We start from the raw sequence: 23,808 nt of genomic DNA, 5'->3' as shown, positions 1-23,808 counted from the left end.
AGTTATTCATGTTTGCTTGCTTATTTGTTTGTTTAAAAAAAAAAAAAAAAAAGGAAGAATAAAAGAGACCCTTAATGACCTTACAGGAACAAAGTTCTTCCTTCAGTAATCCAATTTCAGGAAGTGGTCTAAAAGCAGTTGTTTTTAGAAGGCCAAGATAACTATAAACATAATTCCGAATTTACAAAGATTAAGACACCACACATTTCAGAAAGCAGAAAAAGCGTAACAAATGAGTTTGGCAGTAATTGTTACTCTATTTCAGTGTTCAGTCCTGAAGGCAACCGAAATGCAACACCACCAACCCACTCCCCCGCCAAAAAAAAAAAGCAGCAGCAGCTTTGGACATACTTGTACAGGGAAATACCTACTTTGTACACTGAGGAAGTGCTGCTTTGTTTTTGAGGAGGAGCTCTTTCTCAAGCACTAACAAGTTCTCTTGTGTGTGTTTTGCTTCATTAACATCAATCTGACGGGCACCTGAGATCAGCAGTCCCATTTGGTCACTTGGACAAAATGCTTCAGTATTATACTCTCTGAATTTCACACACAACAGCCAGCATGCACAGAAGACTGTGAGGGAAAGAGGATTTATCTCACGTGACAAACCTGTAAAACCTTTACATAACAATGCAATCCTCTATGGGCTAAAAGCACATAGTGGCCTGTAGCCCTCTGAGTAAGGTAAAGAATGGGGAGTCCAAAATGAGAAGCATTTCTCTCCCCAAGGCAGCTACGATGAGCTCTGCTATTGGCTGTACTACAATCACTATCAACTTAATACTGGATCCTTCACCTCATTTTTAAACAGTAACTTGCACTTGTATGGAATGGATCTAGTAACCAAGCTTTTTCTGTTCCTGTATATTATGATCCTATAAAACATGCAGCTGTAACCCAAAGTTCAACATGGTTAATGGTGCTAGCATTTACAAGTGCAATGAAAAGCAGGTCCAGTGAAGCAAGTTATGAAAACCACTGATTGTATTACAAAAATACCGGGTAAATCCACTTGAGGTATTCTGATACATGGAACAGCAGTTTTCTCAGGCTTTTACTCTTTAACTAAAAAAAAAAAAAATTAGTCTGAAAATAAAGGTGATGGGCTACATTTTAATGTGTTACTCCATCCTTGTCTGTATCAAAGATCCTATTTTTTACAAACTTAACATTAAGTCTGTAAAAATAACAACAGTAAGTGCTTACTTCTAGGTGTGCAAAACGTTGCCTGTGAATTGCTTGAGTATAGGCAGCGTGACAAAACAAAAAGTCACTTTCATATATTCAGTATCAAGGCAGTATAAACTTCTCCTACCTTTGGTTTGATCCAAGCCAAATACACATTTAGAGAAGACAAATACAAAAAAAAAAGCGCCAATGAGTAAAATATGCGTGATTTCCTGAAAATATAAACATACTGTTGATTTAAACATAGTTTCTTGATTTTTTTTTTAAACTCAGTGACATTTTAAAGTGCAATATAGGTATCTGTTTAGAAATGGTGAACTAGAATTTAAGAAAGTTTCTTCTCACTTGAGGGCAAAAGTAGAAGTTGCAGCATCTCTCCACAAAGATCTGTCTCTAATTGTGAGAGCAGATTACTTGAGAAATCATTTTTGTTCTGGTGTTTTCAACAACATCAGAAGCATCTCACCTTTTTCCTTCATTTCATGCTATTCCCAAATTCTGCTTCATTTTTTCATATACAACATAGCTGATGCTGACAGCTGGAAGCACTTTCATAAAATTTGGGGCTATGCCCCTATAAAGTCCTCGGATTCCCTCTGTAGCAATAATTCTTTGAAAGAGACTGACCATGTTTAGCTGTGGAGCTCCTTCCACTGAGGCTAGAACAAAAAGATAATGTGTTATGCAACAGTTCTAGTAATATTAAAATTTTTAAGCAAGTATTAAACAGCTGAGTGGTGAGCCTACTATCACTTCTAGGGCCATTGATTAAAACTTGAGTCCTCACAGAGGGGAGATCTTTTTAGTCCCAGACTGTATTTGAGATACATCCATGTGTCTAAATCCCACCGAAAAGCATTATCCACCTACATTGCTTTGGAAATCCAGGCTCCTATCTTTAAGTCTGCGCACAAACCTATCAAGCAAAAATCTCAACTATGAAACTGTCTTTATGAAATATCCTCCAGAGCAAACATTGCTGTCTACCTTCACAGGACGATGCAAGTCCTTTTCATTTTACCTCTAAAATTTAGGAAACATTCTAAATTTTAGAAAAATGCTCCCAGACTATGACAGGAGCTCTATGGCCTGGTAGTCTTGTATGTAATGTAGCTTTCAGAGCACTAGTGTCCGAAACGTCACATGTGAATTGAGTACAATGAAGAAAAATGTTGGGGGTAACAGGGAAAACAGACCAACGTTAAGAAGAATTTTACAGATACGTCCTTGGTTTTCCAAGTTGGGCTTTTTTATTCCCACATCTCTGCTACAGCTATCCCAAATGACACAATTTTGATGTGACCACAGAGAAATATTTTCAGTGCAACAGGACTCACCTTGAGCCTGCATGCGTGTTCTGATAAGAGCAAGAGGGTAACTGGCTAACTGCCCACATGTGCTGGAAACAGTACCACATCCCAACAATACAAAAACACCGGGGTTAGCAGAGCTTGATGCATAGTGTTCTAGCCATGTACTCTTTAAGAGCTGCCGAGATATAAAATTAAATAATAACACAAGAGATCTGCATTGAAGAAAGTAAACAAATACATTTTATTCATAACAGATCTTATGGGCTCAGTCCTGAAAAGCACCAATCTCACTACGCCAGTCCTACATGCTTACTTTTAAAATGCAGAGGTAAACACCTTAGCACATGGGTAAGGACTTTAACCAGACTACCGTAGTTAGTGCCTAGAACAGAAACCCTTAAAAGATCCAGAAGCAGGAACAGTGCCCATGTTCTAGACCTGTTAATACTATGGGGGAGGAGGAGGGGAACACAACTCAGCACCCCACAGGGTGCAACAAAAGCTTGCACACGTCACCCCATGCAGAAGCAAGGATACAAACTGTAGAAAAGAATTTCCATACTGCTTTGAAAACGTTTGTTCAAGCAATTCTGCTGATTACTACTTCAGTATCATAGAAAAATTTGTTTAGACTAGAAAAAAAAAATTAGTCTGTGCATCTGAGTTACTTATCACACTTTGAAGCAACATCTAAGGTAGATAAAACATTTTAATTGTTGCTGGTGGGTGTAAGAGGTACCAGTTCCTCTTGAAAGGAAAGAGCGGTGTTTCAAACTCCTCACAACAACTACATGTCAGCCACAAGGAATTCTGGTGACATGCACAGACACACAAGGAATTCAGGTTACTATAATCCAATAATAAATCAGAGAAAATGGCAAAAAAATGTACTAAGTATCATAAATGCTGCACAGGTAACATAATATGATAAAACGCTTTTAAGGCCCATATTTGCTATAGAACAGGAACGTTCCAGTCCAGCAGAGTTATTTAAGTATGCAGGCATGTTGTATTGACAAGATCTATATAATCCTGCCTTACGAGTAGATTTCTTGTTTGGTACTGTTGCACATAAGGGCCCATCAGCACATGCACTCCTCCAGGAGGGGCAGACAAAGAAAAACATTAAAGTCTAGTAAGATTAGTGGAAATTCACATTTATCTATTTTAAATTGAAGGCAACTGCAATAGTAGAAGCACATTACAAATCTAACTAATGATACAGGTATTCTAAAGAATATTTATCCTTTTCGTAAAGTAACTAATGAAAGCTACATGCATTCAGTGATCTAAACTCACCTCATATACAGCAAGGTCAATGCCAGCGTAAGGAATGATACCCAGAATATTAGGAACATAGCCTTTGTAGAAGGCCTTTACACCCTCTCTTTTTAAGATCTTCTTAGCACAGTCAAACATCCCAGAATATTGCCCTGTTTTACCCACGGCCAATCTGGTCTTTAAAACCTGAAGGGGAAAGAATAGTAGCCTTAATTACATACCTATTTATTAATGTATTTTATAAACACAGTATCTCTCTGCTTATTCAGTTGCCTGGAACTGCTGTGCATTTTGGTACTTCAAATCTCCTTTGTGATGACTACTGTTAAGGCTTTGTTAGCAGTACACTTCTTCAGAGTAGTAGGGTATATACTACCATATATACCCTAGCTTACAAATTATTAGCCTTTTAAAATTGCATTTTATATTTCTTTTCTTTATTGAAACAGGCAGATTTTTGATCAACTTGAAGGCATTAGTGTGGGCAATATTTAATACAAGCATTAGCTAAAGAACAAGTGAGAGCATTAACATACTAGCAGATCACACTTCTGATCTGGGAACAGCAAAGCATATTAAGAGAATAATCTTTCAGAAAGCACGATCCTTTGAGAGGTAGTTAAGGGATACAAAGATTGTGTCTCACTACTGAAACCCAGCATTTGATTAATAACGCAAATATGTCTATATAGCATCTTAGGACAAAGAAATTAGTAACAGTATCCAAAAGAAACCACAGAGGGAATTTCCTAAGCAAGAATTTGGCCTACTTTAAAGCCTCATAAGACTGCAGCTTCCTCAGGAGTTTCCTGGCACTTTGCTTTTCTCTTTTACTTAGAAACAATCTAAAAGCCACTTCTAGGACAGCATTGTATCTTTGTTAGGAAGATCAGAGCATCTTACTGTAAATAGTTCACCTGTCTCCATTGATCAGTATAATCCAGATGATCTACATAACATTTCAGTTATTCTACAACTTAATCCATCTTTGTACTCATGCTAGCTGTGACTCAGTGGCTCTAACAGCAAGGATGCTTTTTAAAAAGAGATAATTGTCACTGTCAGCAATGAAAACAGCTAAGTTCTATTCCTACTGACATCCCTCCCTATGAAAAAGTTATTTAGGTTACATTTTCCATTACTTCCAAATCTTGATGTTGGTATTGGTTTAATCCCAGAACCAACATATATGCCAGTTAGTTGCACAACAAGATAAACCTTCTGGGGAACCAGCAGTAAAGGAAATACATCCTACTTCTATTTAAAAGCAGCAGGATGTGAAATAGCTACCCTAGAGTAGTTAATATATTAACACTAGCTAAATTGCAACATATGTAGTACCACATATAAATATGTTCCATAGAGGAAAGAGCAGTTAATCCACCCAGCCTCAACTGTAGCTGTTATATTCGCTCTCCACACTGATCTCCTAATCAGACCCAGCTCCCGACCACAACACAACAGAACTTCATCAGTTCTGCTACAAACAAGACCATTCCTTGCTTACACACGTAGTGGGGAAAGAGACTTATGCCCAGTTTAGAAAGTAGCTTGAATACATACTTAATTTTAAATGTGTTCTTGGATTAGCTTTTTCCCTGAATTATGTTTTATTTAAACATTGCTTTAGACAATATTATACAGCCAAATTCAGTAAGGCATTCAACACTGTCTCCCACAGCATCCTCCTAGGCAAACTGGCTGCCCGGGGCTTGGATGAGTGGACTCTTCGATGGGTTAAAACCTGGCTGGATGGCCGAGCCCAGAGAGTGGTGGTGAATGGGGCAAAGTCCAACTGGCGGCGGGTCACTAGCGGTGTCCCCCAGGGCTCAGTTCTGGGGCCGGTGCTGTTCAATATCTTTATAGATGATATAGACATAGGGATTGAGTGCACCCTCAGCAAATTTGCAGATGACACCAAGCTGGGTGGCAGTGTCGATCTGCTGGAGGGTAGGAAGGCCCTACAGAGGGATCTGGACAGGTTAGATAGATGGGCCAAGACCAACTACATGAGGTTCAACAAGAACAAGTGCCGGGTCTTACACTTCGGCCACAACAACCCCCTCTGCAGCGCTACAGGCTGGGGGAAGAGTAGTTAGAGCGGCCCGGCGGAAAGAGACCTGGGGGTGCTGATCGACAGCCGGCTAAACATGAGCCAGCAGTGTGCCCAGGTGGCCAAGAAGGCCAATGGCATCCTGGCCTCTATTAGGAATAGTGTAGCCAGCCGGTCTAGGGAAGTGATCCTCCCTCTGTACTCGGCACTGGTGAGGCCGCACCTTGAATACTGTGTCCAGTTCTGGGCCCCGCACTTCAAGAAAGATGTTGAGGTGTTGGAGCGAGTCCAGAGGAGGGCGACCAAGCTGGTGAAGGGTCTGGAGGGTCTGACCTATGAGGAACGGCTGAGGGAGCTGGGGTTGTTTAGCCTGGAGAACAGGAGGCTCAGAGGTGACTTCATTGCGGTCTACAACTATCTGAAGGGAGGCTGTAGCAGAGTGGGAGTTGACCTCTTCTCCCGGGCAACTAGCGATAGGACAAGAGGACACAGCCTCAAGCTTCACCAGGGGAGGTTCAGGTTGGACATTAGGAAGCATTTCTTCTCAGAAAGGGTTACTGGACATTGGAATGGGCTGCCCAGGGAGGTAGTGGAGTCACCATCTCTGGATGTGTTTAAGACTGGACATGGCACTTCGTGCCATGCCAGTTGACATGGTGGTGTCAGGGCAACGGTTGGACTCGATGATCCCAGAGGTCTCTTCCAACCTGATTGATTCTGTGATTCTGTGATTCAAATATACAGAAAAATGACAAGTATCAATTAGAGCATAGTATATTCTAAAATGCCTAGTACTGACGTTCTGAAAGGAAGTCCAAAGTAAAAATAAATTTGAGGAATTCCTACAGTACTTTCAACAGCAAATGAACAAGACTTTTGGCAGAGCGTCCAACAGAAGCAGATTCTGTTACTTACCTCCATGGGATAAATAGAAGTTTGTGCTGTTGCTCCAGCCAAAGAACCAGATACAAATCTTTCAATGGTGCCTAACTTTCCATCATCCTTACTGAGAATCTTCTTATACTGTATAGTTAAAACACACAAAATAAACATCACATGATTTTTAGGAGAGGCAAGAGTTAACTACAAGAGGCTTGAGTACAGTACAAAATGTCTTCTCAAGCTATACTTACTTCTTCATGTATTTATAGTTACATTTACTAACCCAAGAAATTTAGCACTATACTCATTGCAACTCTGTAGACAAAGATTCTCAAGAATACAATAAATATTTCAGCCCGCAAGAATCCCTTACATTAAACACCTCAGTCAGCCACAGTACTGTCAGGAATTCTACAAACAGCAAACACAAGGGTACCCACACTACGGCCCTCAGGTAACAGAGGAACGTGACTCCCTTGCAGATCCAGTTCCCCAATCAAAGAATGAAAGATCAACTAGCACGTTCACAGAGACACTTAGAGAGCTGGACATACTGTATCACTCAAGACAGACACACTCATGCAAGAACGTGCCATAAGCTCCCAAAAGGCAGAGCAAGAGTAAGGAACAATGTGCTCAGAGTTACTCTATGGCATCAAAATCTGCCATTCAGTCTTAAAATATCCTAAAGTTTACTTGACTTTTTGTTGCTTTTATTTCATAGTTGTACAGAGACATGTAATACATTAATTTAATCTTAACTTGAGGCACTAGCAAGCCCCACAGAGGAAAAATAAAGATCATTTAACTTCACCAGAATGGGAGTTCATTTTCCAAAGGATTAGGCCTTAACAGGATGCTTAAAGCTGATTCAGAGGTAAATATAACTCTGAAATCCAGGATGAAGGCATCTTACATAGCATCATGATATTTGACTTAAGAAGAATCCTGTCTAAGTTTAGCTAGCATAACGTGATAAGTTTTTGGTTGCTGTCACTTCAAAGCAACAAACTAGATATTAATGCAGTACTCCATATAAAGCTATGCAGACTGGAAGATAGTTCAAAATCTATGACACATTTAGTTTATTTACACTGCTTATAACACAATAGCAAAATCTGCCTAATACCAAGTATTCTATTAACAGAACAAATAGACTATTTTAAACCTGAAAGTCACTCTAAACTACTGTGACAAAATCTCCAACCATGATAAGAACTCCTAGATAATACAACAGTGCAAATCACGAACAGTGAGAGTGATACAGTATTTTATTTACCATTATTTTCATTCCTGATTTATCATCCTACCTGTTCATAAGCCCAGAACTTAATAGCTGTTTCAGGAGCTATTTTCACAACATTTACACCATTTCCCCTCCAGAGGGATCGGACACCACCTTCTTTCAACATTTGCTTAAAACCACTGGCTATATTCATTTTGTTTGATTTTGAACCATGAACCTAAAATAAACCAAAGTCACAGTAAAGAACACTCATCACGTAAGTATTAAATTGCTTAAATGTATCAACTAGCAAAAACACATCCATTATTGAAAAAAAATCTTATTTTAGTGGCAGAAGTACTATAACATATTGTATACATTTTTGCCAATATGACTATGGAAAAGACAACTTTTATGAACACAAAATATGAAAATTGTCAAAACATAATAGATCTCCAGAATTTAGATACTGTATTTGGCCATCAGTTTTCCATAACACCTCTCTAAAAACTGAAGTAATACACGGGAAACTAAAAAGTTCTTGAACATTGCACCTACCTGCATCATCACTTTAAGGCGATCTAACGGTGCTGTACCTGTTCGAGACACAGCACCAGCCACTCCTCCAGCCAACAGCTGTTTCCACCACTGTCCAGTCTTTTTCTCTTCCTCCGTGAACTCATCTGGAACAGTCAAACTATCTCCTATGTCCAACACCTATTAGAATCCAAAGAAAAGATGTGCAAATAACTATCTCGTTCCATCATCTCCATTTTATCAACAGTTCTAATTCCAAATTAACCTGCCACCTGAGAATATGTAAATAAAATGCTAGTGAAAAATAAGAATATCTCTAATTTCCATTCTATAATTAACTTGCTATGGATTGCTATTGCTATTCAATTAATAGCAACTTTTAATGACTTCTACATAGAGATTGAATAATAACACCACAGACCCACCATTTCAGAGACCGTACCATCATCATTAAAAATTAGGACAAATTTCTGTCTTGAGTATGGCCCAAAGACATTCTGTCATGATCAGTAAACCTTTACAATCAGCGCTAAAGCTCAAATGCTTATATGTCCTTTCACCAGACAGCCTTCTGGGATTAGTTTGGTAATCTCCTAAGGATGCTAACAAGAGATTTCTCTCTCATGGTAATTTATACACACATACGTGGGATTTCCATTCCCCCTGCCCTGTCTAACATTTTAAAATAGCATTTTTATAGCTGATATATTGGAATATTCTACTTCCGGTAACTACTGTGTATTATCTTATAAATTTACAAGTTTGATTAATGGTTTATGAATTTTCTTATCAGTTACACTGAAAGACACATTAATGACTTTTTCAGCTACAAAAGTTTGAAATTTCATTAAGATGTGCATGCTTGTATTACCATTCAATTTGATCAAAGAAGAACATTACTATAGGCTTTAGCAATAAAACTTTCAAAGACATAAGACTATGGAATCTCACATATACCACTTAAAACATAGTCTCTGCTCTTCATGTAATTTAGAACATTGATATATGAGAAAAAATACACTGTAGATAATGCAAAGCCACTACTATCCATAAATGAAACCTATAAAGAAGAATGTTTTAATAACTGACAAGTACTGACCAGAAAGCATGTGAACTGATAAATTATTTTTTTTTACTACTGTTATACTAATTTATGCTACGTTCCCTATCTGTTAAGTAGACAGAATACTGTCTTGGTCATTTGGAACACAAGAATTGCAGGATGCAGATTATAGATATAGCCACTGGGCAAACAGGATAAGCACCAGCTATTCCAGATATTCAATACAGAACAGATTAATTGAAAAATCCTTTCATCTTCTGATGTTCCTGGTTTCCAAGTAAGGTATCATCAATTGTTCAACTACATGGAATCATCTAAAGATCAATCAGAACTCTCAAAATATAAATTCAATGTTCTTAGAGATATTATGTATATCTACGAGGGTTTAAACCTTGTGTCTACCAAGCCCTAAACACAACTAAGGTAAAAAAACTAAATTAGAGGGTGTTTATAACAGAAAGGCCACAGCTACCAACTCATACTAATTCTGTGTCAATGCAGCTATCTACTTGGAAGAGTTTAACAGCAATTAAAATTTGACAATAAAAACAGAATTGTAAGAGCTGTCAACACCCGCCAGGCGTGTGAGGTCTCACATCTGCTCTTATCTGAAACACCAGCTGTGTTGCTGTATAACTGGATTTTGCTTGCTGTGATAAGTGGGTCAGCAGCTGACTGCAGCGCTGGAAGATCACAAGAGACTTCTAAAAGTGTTTCTTTGGGGTAACTAATGACATCCCATAATAAAAAAAAATATAGAAATACAAAGCATTTTATTAAAGCAAAGGGTATTTTTTCCACTAAGTAAGCTGGGACCAGGACTATCTGATCTCATAGCAGTGCTTCAAGTGTTTTCTTCAGCAAACAGGGAGCTAACTCCCTTTTGGCAAGCATTTCTGAATTGATGTTGTACAATGTGAAACACTCAAAGCTTTCAAATCTCATAAACTGTTTTTTATTATGAAAATGCTGACTAATCCCTGAAGATATAAATGGCCTCACTATATTCAAAGAGATCTATCTTCACCTAAACTTTATGGATTACTCCAATAGTCTACAGGAAAGATATTTAGCAAACAGGATGACTATTAGTTTACATACCTTATTATTTGTTCTTAAAAGTCAGTCACTGAAGTGACAAGAGTTCCACTCAATCGTAACTTAAAAAATTTATCTGCACAGCGGATAGCCTACTGCTGTATATTCTGTCATTCTTAAACGAAATTCTATAGCACAAAAGAGTGTGAGAACATGGGCACAGAAAATCATCACTAATGACACCGGTGATTTTATTATAATGAAAAGATTACTATCTAAATGCAAATACTGAACTAATTCCAACATAAGAAACAGTTAAAATGTTTCTATAATTTGTTTGAACACATCAAAAGCACTGAACATAAGAATATACTGTAATGTGAAAAGAAAAAGATTTAATATTATGGTGGTTATATTTCTGTGGAATATCTCCAAAGGAAGAAAGAACTCCTTCCTAAGAATTACTGATAATTATTTGCAAAGTTTAGATGAAGTTCTTTGCTCAGAAGAAACTCACATCTCACTATCCTGCTTGTAAATGGGAGAGCATGAAGTGAAAAGGAAAACCAAACCATCTTAAATACAGGTATGCTTAAAATACAACAACTGTGAAGCTGTTATAGTCAATATTGCAAATTAACCCAGCAGAGATGAACTTAAGAGCCGCACTAAGTTAAAAAAAAAAGTTGAACTTACTGTGGAATGTTTCCAATATCGAATTATTTCCTCAATGTCTGTAGCTGGGTTAAACATAAAATGATCTCTCCACTCATTCCAGTCTACTGTCATTGTCCCATCAGCATCAATACTGAAAAGAAATTGAACCATTTAAGGAAATAGTAGCAGGGATGGGGTTTTGTTGCCTTTTTTTTTAAAAAAAAAAAAAGGCTATTGGCCATCACATCAGTGACAACTGACTGTGAATTCCATATGGAGACTTCAAGGCTGAATCTGCCATTGCCTTTCAATACTATGCTTTTCTTATCCAAGTGTATCTGGCACATTCCATTCAAAAACATAATATCAGGCTTCATTCTATCAACAACATTTACAGGGAAATGAGATAACATTCTCCTCACAGAACCAGATGCTCAAATAGCGACTAGACTTACTATCACCCAAGAACAGATGAAATATGTGAGAATTCCTATAAAGGCACCACTAAAGGTACCAACACCTTTCGAAGTTATAATTCAATTTATCCTGTTCTCTGCATTATAAAAATATAATAATTAACAATACAAAAGAAGCTTAAAATACTTTAAGAAATAATAATTCCTGACCTTTGCAGGATCTTTTCTGCCTGTTTTTCTGAAATGCTTATACCCAATATTTTGAGGGACTGGACAACTTCTGATGCTTCAATTTTTCCTTGAAACATTAAAAGAAAGATAATACATATTTAAAACACAGAGCTTCATACACTTAGCACCTTGGAGCTCACTAAGTTCCACTGTAACAGCTACATAACAGCAAAGATAATTTAAAAACAATTTAAATGCGGATGATATATTTTGATCGTTCACTACAAGGACTGAGTAAAGTTAAGTACAATAAAATCATGCAATCAAATGAGATGCAAACATTCAGTGAGTTAAAAACTGGTTTATCTTAATAGATACTTAGAAACTTCCTTATAGTGCCTCCATCTGAGGAACAGAGCCCCAGATCAACGGACCTGGAAGATAACAAAAAGAAAGACTACTATAATAATTTATTGTCTCAATCTACAGTAAACTATAATTATGAACCTATTAAGGAAAAGAAGTAGAGGTTCCATATTCACAACTTTTTGCCTCCAGTTTAGATAAAGAACATAAATGAAGATAACTTTTAATGCACAGTTTCTTCAAACAACAGTTGAACAAAAAATAAATCAAAGCATACCATCATTGTTTTTGTCCAGGCTCTTAAATGCCAGCTTCATCTTTTTCTCATGATCTTTAAGATACCGCATAAATTCTTCAAAATCTAGCTGTCCGTCCTGGTTAGTATCTCCAGCTTTAAAAATTTTCTGTTGAGAGAAAATTCAGCATTTGACTTCTCCAAATTACACCAGGTCGCAAAGCAACAGCAGCATAGCACAGCCCTGGCTTTAAAAAAAAGTGTCATATTGGTCACTTCAGGAGTCAAATCAGGAAAACACCTAAGCATATACTTCAGAGCTACATTTTGTTTTCAGAATTTAACATACTTTCCATATTTTCATAAAGAGAGAAAACACTCAGCAGCAAAGATAGATTATTTATTTACATAACTTTCCTATTCAAAGAAAGACTGGACATGGCACTTAGTGCCATGGTCTAGTTGACATGGTGGTGTCAGGGCAATAGTTAGACTCGATGATCCCAGAGGGCTCTTCCAACCTGATTGATTCTGTGATTCTGTGACTTTAAGGTTTCTTACTAACACTGGCAAGTTACACCTATAGGCATCAAATAATTTGTGGAGGAGGAGGTGGGAGACAGGACAAAATCACGAAAGAGAACAACTGTAAGTCTGTGACTTTCCTGGTTATACATGAAATTTGTCAATATTTCAGTAATATTAAACAGTCTTAACTATCCTCTTTAATCCAGTGGTCTATTAATTAAGAAATATAAAGATAAAAATACAAATAGCAACTAACTATTTAACTGCTGATCAAAAGAAATACAAAGGTCTCACCTGACTAGCATTTCCACCCACCGGGGTTTGAGAAGGGAGGGCTTTGTGCTTCAAACTGAAGCCCTGACAAAAATTTTAAAAAACACCTAACAGACTTGTAACAAATAGAAGCACAATTATTTTCCATTTTTGTATGTGTTTCCTAGTAACTGTCCTGCAGATAAGAAACATTTACGTGTAAAATTAACTACCAGTTGAATGCATGGTATATAATCGCCAGCGCTGCAGGAAACAAGTCTGAAATACAGCCTAGGCATACACTTCTCCATCAACAAAGGGCCAATATACTTTACCATCTTTGTGTGCGAAAAACATACTTCTTAAAAAAAGGAAAATTACAGCAGCCCCCCAAGCATCGGCCTGTAACTGCTGAGGCATGTCTTCAAAGGCAAAGCCCCAGAAGAGCAAAGCCCAGGCTAACAAGCTCTGCAGGATTTATTAGCTTGGGCTTTCCACCACAGCACGGGCTGCTTCACACACGGAGGGCTGCAGAGAGAGCAGCGGGGCGGAGGACAGACAAGGCCCACAGCGCATGGCCACAAGCGCCTTCCACCCACTCTCACACTTCCACAGAGCTGCCACCTCCTCTGGCAGGATGCGCAGGAAGCGGACAGGGAAATTCACCCCAAAACCCTGCTCTAGAACACAAGATTTAAGGGGAAATTATGCCTCATCTCTTTGTTTTGGGCATCAGTCCCCATCCCTCAATGTGTGAAATCCTACAGGGGCAGCACTCCGTACAAGAAGGACAGGAGACCAACCTGACAGCACAATCTCTTCATTAACTTGCAGTAAGTTTCAGAGCGCTTCAGGGTACACACGAAGCATATGCCAAAAATCCTTCCAAATATCTTCTATTCTGCAGGCTGCCTTGCGCAACTGTAGTTTCTGAATAAACTAACTCTCAACAAGATTTGCACGGCTATTCTAATCTGCAAAATCCGTTTTTAATCATTTTGTTTACTCCACTAGAATTAGTAGAAGTCCTCAAAAGACCAAAGTCCAACAAGTTCTAGCCTACAGAAACTAAACATAAAGGAAGTTGAAAAATCTAGTGTATTTGTTGCAGGTATCTGAAAAAAATTGAAGGCATCTAAATACATTCATGCTGCCTCCTTTGTCTTTCCTATCCCTGTACTAAAAAAGATGTACTTTAATGTTAAATCTCAAAAAAAACAAAATTTGTAAGATTATCATAGATTTCTCAATGGAAGGGAGGAAGACAACGTGGTACTGCACAATGAAATAAGAAGCAAGTTATTTACTTCCCATAATAGAGCAAGTTATGCAGAATAAAATCCACTCAAGTTACCGCATACTCGGATAAAGGTGTTTGGTATCAGCTTAGAAAAATAGTGTTCTTAGTACACTCGTTAAGTTGAGCTTGACTGTCATTTCTATTAATAACGTGTCAACAAAAATATACTCATCAATTGAGTTTCATGCCCTTGCCAATACAGTTAGGACTGTTCAGAATTTCCCATTATGAAAAAAAATAGTTCATGTTTATTGCAGTTTATGGATGCATTCCTGAATTAAGGAAGGATTAAGAATTAAGCCTAATTAAGAAAGGCTAATAGAGTAATCATTGAAAAAACCCCAAACAAATAAAAAAAAAAAAAAAACAAAATCAAAACCCACCATTAAAAATTACGCTAGCCAGAAAAGAGTCCCCTCCTCAAAGACACTGCAATCTCAGTCCTTCTTATACTCCACACATGGCACCTCATACCACAGGATCCGAGTGGTCTGCTAGACTCCCACAAGCTACTGAGAAGAGGTAATTTACATGGCAGCAATACACAAGCTTTGAGTGACATTTAATCAATGTGAATTGTTACTATTCCCTACTGCTATCTGAACTACACAAACAAAAATACGGAACAATATGGCTCACAGATGTAACAAAACTTTCACTGAATTCCAATTACAAAATCTCCACTGCTGAGGATGATGTGAGCCAAAGAAAACGGAAATTCCTCAGAGGTTTAGAGAGCTGGCAATTAGTGTGTGTGCAGGGGGGCACCTTTCATTTCATCTGCCAAATGAGCAGATTTTATATTGCAACAGCTAGAAACAGATAAGCACATATTCTCCATTCTCTACTTTTGTTTTTATAGTTATTTTCCAGACTTCAAGCCAGTCTCAGCCACTCTCAGTGCAGCAGAAGTGACAGGGAACAAAAACGTATGCTTTTCCTCAGCAGGCACATGCATTTTTCTCACATTACAAATCTAAAAGTTCATACAAACAAAAGCCTCTTAGTGTCTATGAAATGTACTAATTATGTGGGTGTTAAAGTTTCAGATTAAAACCAGTAATTCGCAAGTTTGTGGAACAAACAGGAACGCTGAAAGGAGCTTGCCTTCCACTTGGATGGCAAAAACTGCCTTGTGGAGGGTTATACACTCCATGGGCACAGCCAGCAGGAAGACACTTGGTTCTGTGCCACACTAACTCCCAGGTACAAACTGCCCATTCATGGCATCAACTAATAATTCAGGTTGGAAGGGACCTCTGGAGGCCATCGAGCACAATCCTGGCTCAAAGCACATCTAATTAGATCTAATCAGATCAAGTTGCACAGAACTACATGCAACTGAGTCTTGGACACCTCCAAGGATGGAGATTCCACAGCCTCCTCAGGCAACCTGTTCCAACATTCAATCGCCTTCAGTTCAACAAGGAATCCAACTCCGCTGTTCTGCATTTAATACACCACCAGATTTTGCATGGTAACAGCTACTTGTCACTGTGCCACTTCCTGGTTCACCAGCTTCTCTGATAGAGGAGAACTGGATGCTTTTTAAAACAGGCATGCTTACAACAATAGAGCAGGAACCAAACTAGATGCCAGTCCTCTCTTGGAAGTCCTGGGAAACAATGTTCAGTGTGCCTGCCACATAAAACCTGCCATTTCTTGTTACAGACTTACTATGGGATCACCTCACCTTTACGCAGGTCCAGCCCAAAGAAGAAAATATTTATTTTTCAAGGCGTACCATTTCATTTTTCATTGTCTAAAATCTTTAACCCCAAGCAATAAAGATAATTCATTAGATAAAATGAAATGGTGACCACGTAAAGAATTGCTATTTACTGATAGATATAGGAAGACTGTTTAGATGATCTTTCTTTTTAATGCTACAGGCCTTCACACATACTGAATACAATGCTCCTGTGCTGATCTGTTTGGTCATGACACTGCCTTTTTTTTTTTTTTACATTCTGCTACTTTTTTTTTCTGCTGTATATTTTGTTAATACAGCTGCTTTCAAAGTCCTGCACAGTGAGGCAACACCAATTTGAAAGGCCACAAGTAGACTGACACACTGAAGAATTTTATTTTTAAATTTCTGTATTAGATAAAGCATGTTGCAGTGTTGAATTCCTGCTCCTCCAGAAGTCCTCTGTATTTGGTATGGAAACCTAAGCCAGCAAGTCTGTTGAAAAAAAAAATATCAGAAAAGTTGCAGACAAGCTTTATATACACCTAAAAATCCCAACGCCCTGTAAGTGGCCTGATGAATTATTAGATTACTCTGTGCCAAAGTTATGAACTTTAACACATTCATAGCTACAGAGAATGCAAGACACTAGAAATCTTAATGCTTTTATGAAGACTTTGCTTTTAAATTCACAGCTTAATTTTTATATCACTTAGTATCATTATTTGTGTATTGTGCGTAAGTCTTCACATTCTGGTTACAAAACTGAATTGTGCATGAAAGGCAGGGCTGCTCAGTACGAATAATTAACAATCATCTATTCATTAGCTTGTTATTTCAGCTACTTAATATAACGTAAAGAATATTTAAAATGAAGTGATCCATCAAGAATCTACTGGGTGTTTCTGGCTTCCTATCATGCTATTTACAAGACGCAAGAAAAAAAAAAAAAAACAAACCACTTAAAGACACTTAATTGGTGCAATTAGCTATTCATTGTTCTGTAATCCATGACTAGAGCTCCAAAGGGCACAGCTACAAATATTGCATAGAAAAAACACCAGCACCACAGCAAGAACAGCATCATGTCTTTGGACATTCAGAAATTTCACATTTTCTTTTAAAACTAGAGGTACTACATATAAAACCAACCACACCATCCCCTTCTCCTCTTCTCCCCTTTTTCTGTTCACCCCCCTCACCTCCAAAATAATTAGTACCAGGCATTCATACAGCTTCATATTCTACAATCATAAGTTATTAGACTATAATCTTATCAGAAGCCAAATTCAGTCACAGCTCAAATATATGCAACTCCACTCTCTTTACTAGATACATACCCTACAATACTAAAAACTAATGTTGTCCTTTGCCTATCTATATCTGCCAAGACTACACAAATTTCTGACACACAATGATAACCCAGAAATCAGTAGTAAAGATTATTAAAGTCAGTCTTGTCAAACTGCATCAGTTGGGAGATAAATCCAGCACAAAGGGAAAGGGCCTGAGGACGTGTCCACGCACGTTATAGCCCAACCAATGAGTCTACATAACACTCTTAACAAACCAGACTGCCACAACATCCACAAATCCAACACAACACTGCATTTTGAGCAAAACAGTAATTTGCACTGCCTCCAAAGACCTCCCAACTTGTTCAAATTCTGCATTCATATTTATTTGCTTCCCTCCCAAAGGATACTACCAACACGTAAACACTACGGAAGCAGGCTCTTTAAACCTGCCACAGACAGACATTAACAGAGCCCCCCACCGCAGTACAGCAGACTTGCACCCTTGGCAGTAGCAGAGATGTTGCTATCAGCTGCAGAGCTTCCCCTTCCTGTTCTTTGTCCTGAGCACCACTCTTCCCTGCAACAGGAACACACTGGCAGCAGCCTTCTCACTGGTCCATTTCAGTTAACAGAATCTCTACAAAATGAGCCTAAAAAGGAAGAGATGCAAGTGGTGAGCATGCTCTCCAGTATGCCTTGCAGAAGCTGCTCCCTCAGGACCTGGATAAACTCTCTCAACTCGTAACTATGAATTAGATTCCAAGAATCTGAAACAGCATAAATGGGAGATGCAAACTATCCCGTGTACCTTCATTCATCATTCCTTGCAAGTTACACTGGTATTTTTGACTCTGAACATATTCGGTAGACTGACTTTTTCCATTAAACAAGACTACTCTGCTACAGACGCATCCCCACCTCACAGTCAATGTTAAAAGATTTACCAGTTTACCTTGTTTACATGGAACACACTGTGGTCTCAAGACAGGGATTTAGCAAAGTATTCCAACATGCAGTTAAGAGCTCTTCCAGGGGTGTGGGTGCCCATATTTGGTGCCTAGCATTCTTGCACTTTGCAGCAACAAGAGGAAGAATTAATCATTCACTGTACCCTGTCGCTGTTCAGGAAAAAACCTATCAAGTTAGTATTAAAAAAATTCGTTTTATCTCCTTGGATGTTTAAAATGTTATGAAAACAAATGAAATAATGACTTACACATTTGCTTACAACTGAAGTCAGATACATTACTGAAGATGTTTGTGGTATTTCACAATTAAGTCCCCCTAATCAGACATAATCGTAACACCTATTATGACCTGAAAAGCAAAGTTTAAAGGAACTAAGTAGTTCCAGTTTTCCACAATCATATGACATGACATCTGTTTTGGTAAAAAGTTGAAGATGTCCGTCTACTCTGAATGTATAGTACCAGTTTTTGGCATACTTTTAAGGTGAGAGAAAGCTTCATTTCACATAAAGAATGACACACAGACATGAAAGTGCTGAAGTTTAAGACTGTGAATTTGCATTTCATGTATGATAATAATTTCTAAGAGTAGATATCGTGTGATCAAAAATGCCCATGTTTCTTCTAGGAAGTTGCCGAAGGAACTAGTGCTTTTTGTATGTTTCTAGCCAAGCTACAAAATAACGAAGAGGCTTCAGTTAACTTGGTCTACTCGTCTTCTAATTTTGCCATATAAGGGAAGTTACTAAAATTAAGAAAAGCGCAAAAATCTTAATAAAACAGTGGAGAAATATTCAAGGACGTATTTAGCTCAGTCACTAAACAAATATGTGTTTTCTGGACTAACAACAGCTATATAGTAGGTTTCAAGCTCTGAAGCACTACCTAGCTGTAGTTTTTAGAGGCCAGAGAAAAGCACAGAAGGTAACAATGCACACCTGGCCCTGTTCTCACCCACCCTCTCACACCAAGACACAACACTGTAACACAGCACAGAGGCCTGCCTCACTTGATGGAATTCTGAATTTTCTTTGGTTAAAAGCAGAAACACACTTCAAGTGTTCTGAGTATTTTTAGACTTTGTTGGACTAAAATTTTCATAAACACAGTCAATTACTCTAAACAGACCATATTCTGATTGCTGAGAATTAGGCTCACTGGGCCCTGTTTCCACCACACAGAGGTGTCTCATCACACTGTTTCTCCATCTAAAGGAGCCTTAATGTAGCCAAAGTCTTACATCAAAACCTGACAAGAGAGTCAGTCCAAATAAGATCATTATATTGTTTCCAGAATGTAGTTCATTTCAGTAACACCTTTCTACTCCTAGCTCCAGGACTCAATGTATAAATAGTACCTGAACTTGAATCCTTGGCTGTTCCTACTGCAAACCGAAGCTTGAAATACAGGGTTCACCTCCTACAGGTTTACTGTAAGGATTGATTGCAACAGAAGGAAAGGGTGAACAAAAATAGTACTTCATACAACCACTCGCACCATTTATGGCACTCCTGCCTAAGAGACTCACAGCATTCTGAAGACACAGGATGAGATCATTTGAGATCTGATCGCAGCATCTATTTTGTGTCTCTACTGGACAACTCCGCTAATCAAAGTGACCACACAATAGCTGTTAATGTTGCTTGTAGAGCGCCCTTTGGTACTGCTACCACACTGAATTCCTTCTTCGTAGGCGTTGACGTATTATGTCAGGAATCTTCTGTAAAGCTTTGCAAAGTTACCCATTCCTGGCGGGTAATATACTACAATATAAAACAGGAGTCATCCTGGCAGCCTCTAAGCAGCACACATCTCGGGATTTTCCAGTGGTTTACTTTTGTCTGTCAGATACTGACAGGAGGCAGGTCAAGTAGAACACAAAGTCAGGAGCTTCTGTCACGCTATGATGTCTTGCTATGAGGAAAAAAATTATTCTTCCTTAGAGGGACATGCAACCTACCTCCAAAGCTTACCACATGGTTTCACATCAATTCTCGTATCTACAATGTTACTTCACCTAGAAGAGTGTCTCATCATACACTAAACATTAATAAAACTGCTAAGACAACTGATGAAAGGTGAAATAAAAAGAGCATACCAGCAGTCTATTACTCAAATGGAGAGCAGCTTTGTATCTTTTAAAGACATGCATATTCCTTCTAGAGAGGAATTATATCTCAAGAGAAAAGACAAAAGTAATACTAGCACAAACACTAATTTATACCCTGAAGATGACAACTTAGGATGAACCAACTGACTTTGCAGTGAAACACAGTAACGCTCACACGGTCCCTTACCAGGAGTTAACCAGGAAGCAGCTGTGCCCCCCAGAAGTACGGTGGCCAACACTCCTGTGTACGTGGATTTCATCCCATGCAACGGAAGCCAGCCCTGCAAGAGTATTTTTGGACATCTATCCCAGACCGGCATCTAGAACGTAACAGTAGTGCAAGGCCTGAGACCTCGACCCAGCCACGAGGCACCAAAGCCTACTCTGCTTTAGGATATCCCAAGATCTGCCCACCCCATAGTGCCACTGTGTTGGCAGGGCTGAGCAGTTCAGTAGCCACCACTTTGCCAGACTGTGTACTATTTCCACATCTCACTTCCTTACTCATTAGTTATTAGTAATTAGAAGACTACTTCTGCTTCTCCAAACACAAACATGATGATTCAATACTTGACTTCATTAATAAAATACCTTTTTACCAAGTAGTAAAAAGACATTTTACTGAATTAAGCATCACTTTAGAGTTCGAAGTGAAGTAAGCAGGAGAAGGCAGCTTTGAGTTGCAAGAAAGAGTACAGAAAGCAGATTACCTACGTAAAGACAGGAAAGAAGCTGGAGGCAAGTCTTACTGAGGCTCTCTTATTATAAGAAGCCTAGTTATTAGTAGTTATATATAACTAGTCTAGTTTCTAGTTCAAACCATGCCTACCATTAAGTTTAAAATAGGGAGCATATAGGAGTTTCAGTGCACTCTAACAATTCTTCCACCTCTCTCAAACATGTAACATGACTCATGGCTTATTTTGTTTACTCTTGAGTTTCTTAAGTCACTAAGGCAGACAGTTCCTGGTCTCCATTACATCCAGGTAAGTCTAGCTTATCTCTGTTGATTTCATGGGTTTCACTTCCAGTTTATCCTGTAGCAACTGAGAAGAATTTGACAGATACTCAGATGTGCGCTATTAACAAAAGGCATCACACTGATTTTGAGAAAGAACTTGGAACTTTAATTCCAAGTTGCTCAAAACTTAAGAAACATGCCACTTGTGTCTCAGGGCTTTCAGTGAATTATGTGGGAAGACCACCTTTGTTAAACACCAGAAAATAACTGGTCACCTGTTCCCCTGTTGTTCAATGTAAGTAAAAACCCCAAATTGTTACAGTCAAACTGGTACAACAGGTTTTCAATAATGTGTATATAATGTGTGACTGAAGTCTGCAACTAGTATGCTTTTAATACTGACAACTCTCATGGATAAGCAAACAGGCCAAACTGTCCTTGCTTTATATACCAAAAGCTGAGAACACAAAACATAGCTACTGTAAAGATGATTCTGACCAGAAGCAAGACTGAAGTGAAAGCATGCTTTCATTTACACTCTCACACAAGCATCATTCAACTCAAGAGGCCTGCTGGATACTTCTTCCTTAACTAGATGAGACAGAGAATTAAATATACCAAAAAGAGGTAAAATAGAGACCAAATAATTACACCATGGGAAAGAATTGACAGAGTGTCCCACAACACTAGTATAAGGTCACTGAAATTGAATTATTGACCCAACATATCTCTCAACACTGCAGTTAGATTTTAAGTTCACTTTCCTGAACCTCTTTCAGAGCATATGCAGCAACTAGTTCAGGCACAGCAGTGGAATGCCATCTAACCATTCCTCATACTGAAATAAAGAACATGACTGTTACAGTAATAGCTCTAGCACAGATCTCTGCTGCACCTGTTCAGACTAACTGAACTCACCTATGCGTATCTTTTCAGCGCAAACTTGCCTTACCACACAAATAGTTAAGCCTACAGAATTGTTTATTAAATTATTTTATATTCTGATCCCTGGGGATTACTAAAAAAAACTAGGAAAAAGAAGTTTCTCTTCCAGGTATAGGGTAGATTACCTAGTGTAACTCCGCACTGGACTGGAATGCTTGATGACTCAAGTTTTACTGACTCGTGAGGTCACAACATTGATAACAGGGGACAAAGGAGTTTATCAGTCCAACCCCATCACTGTAGAATCCACAGCCCAAACAGTGCGTGCTGTTTTGTGGTTTGACGGCCGTTGTTACAAGTGTGCATTTTTAAATAGAAGGGCCTTGGTATCAGGCACAGCTCATGCCAAGAAGAATCGTTTCCATGTCCACACATTCATGGAGACCTAGCTTCAATAACTAGATCTGATATTGCAACTTACTGTTACACAGATTTACTTACCGGCTGTCCAAAGTAAGCATTAATGTATTCTGACCTAGATCATGCAAAACGTAGTGACAGACAAAAGCTGTAAGTTACCATCCTTTATTGTGCTGGTGGTGAAACATGCTATCAAATACCACACAACAAAGAGTCAAAGGAAGTCAAGAGTTGACACATGATGAATAAACCCAGCCGTGCCCACTAGGCAACAGAACCGCCAGCAGCCGTACTGCCCATAGCGTTCGCGCTCGGGATCCTTCATTGACAACCCGGAGGCGTGCCCGTACAATACGGCCCCTGGAGCGGGCACGGCGTTGCCGGGAAGGGACAAGGCGGGTCCGAGGCCGACCTCAGCCAGGAGCGGCCCAAAGCCCGCACCTGCGGCTCCCGGGTCTGGAGCAGTCTCCCCGCCTCGGCTCCGGGGACATCACGGCGACCCTCACGGGACGGGCGGTGGGGTGGGGCGGCCAGGCCGCGCCTCGCCCTCCCCACGGCCGCGGGGTGCCGGAGAGAGGCCGCTCGCCAGCGGCTGCTCCTCCGGGAGGCAGCGCCGGCGTGATGCGGCTGAAGACCGGGAAGGGCCGCCGCCGCCGCGCCCCCGGCCCGCTCTTACCTCCTCCGCCTCTTTTCCCAGGGGGATGCCCATGGCCCGGAGGCCCGTCTGGAGCTCGGCAATATCCACCCTCCCATCCTCGTTGAGGTCCAGCTTCCTGAAGAGGTTAGCGTACCGGGAGTCGCCATCCCTGCTCCCGTCGCAGGCGGCCACCGGCAACGCGAGACCTCGCAGGAGCTGGAACATGGCGGGGCCGTGGGGGTACGGACAGCGGGACGCTCGCTCGGCTCCCGCGGGCTGGGCGCGGACGGCAGCCACCGCCTGTGCTGCTGCCAACACCCGCAGCTGCCGGAGG

At 39.5% G+C, this 23,808-nt stretch overlaps 1 protein-coding gene across 1 annotated transcript; it reads right to left on the bottom strand.

The window, feature by feature from the left end:
* Positions 1-1,048: 1,048 nt before the first annotated feature.
* On the bottom strand, positions 1,049-23,808 carry SLC25A24 (solute carrier family 25 member 24). The gene is made up of 10 exons (XM_068406018.1): positions 23,514-23,808; positions 12,468-12,594; positions 11,864-11,951; positions 11,277-11,388; positions 8,501-8,659; positions 8,028-8,180; positions 6,751-6,858; positions 3,801-3,968; positions 2,526-2,676; positions 1,049-1,847 (listed from the first exon to the last, which is right to left on the bottom strand). The coding sequence occupies exons 1-10, from the start codon at positions 23,697-23,699 to the stop codon at positions 1,669-1,671; spliced, it is 1,431 nt and encodes a 476-aa protein (XP_068262119.1). The 5' UTR covers positions 23,700-23,808; the 3' UTR covers positions 1,049-1,668.

Source organism: Nyctibius grandis, chromosome 8 (assembly GCF_013368605.1).
Source record: "Nyctibius grandis isolate bNycGra1 chromosome 8, bNycGra1.pri, whole genome shotgun sequence".
Classification (NCBI taxonomy): Eukaryota; Metazoa; Chordata; class Aves; order Nyctibiiformes; family Nyctibiidae; genus Nyctibius; species Nyctibius grandis.
The sequence above is the reverse complement of the archived record's forward strand: the minus strand, read 5'-3'. Positions and strand labels throughout refer to the sequence as shown.

Coding starts and splice junctions, on each gene's coding strand:
- SLC25A24 (XM_068406018.1), bottom strand. CDS start 23,699: ATGTTCCAGCTCCTGCGAGGTCTCGCGTTGCCGGTGGCCGCCTGCGAC. Junction 3,969..6,750: donor CTTCTATTTATCCCATGGAG/GTAAGTAACAGA, acceptor TTTCCCCTTCAG/GTTTTAAAGACCAGATTGGC. Junction 1,848..2,525: donor AACACGCATGCAGGCTCAAG/GTGAGTCCTGTT, acceptor TTTTTGTTCTAG/CCTCAGTGGAAGGAGCTCCA.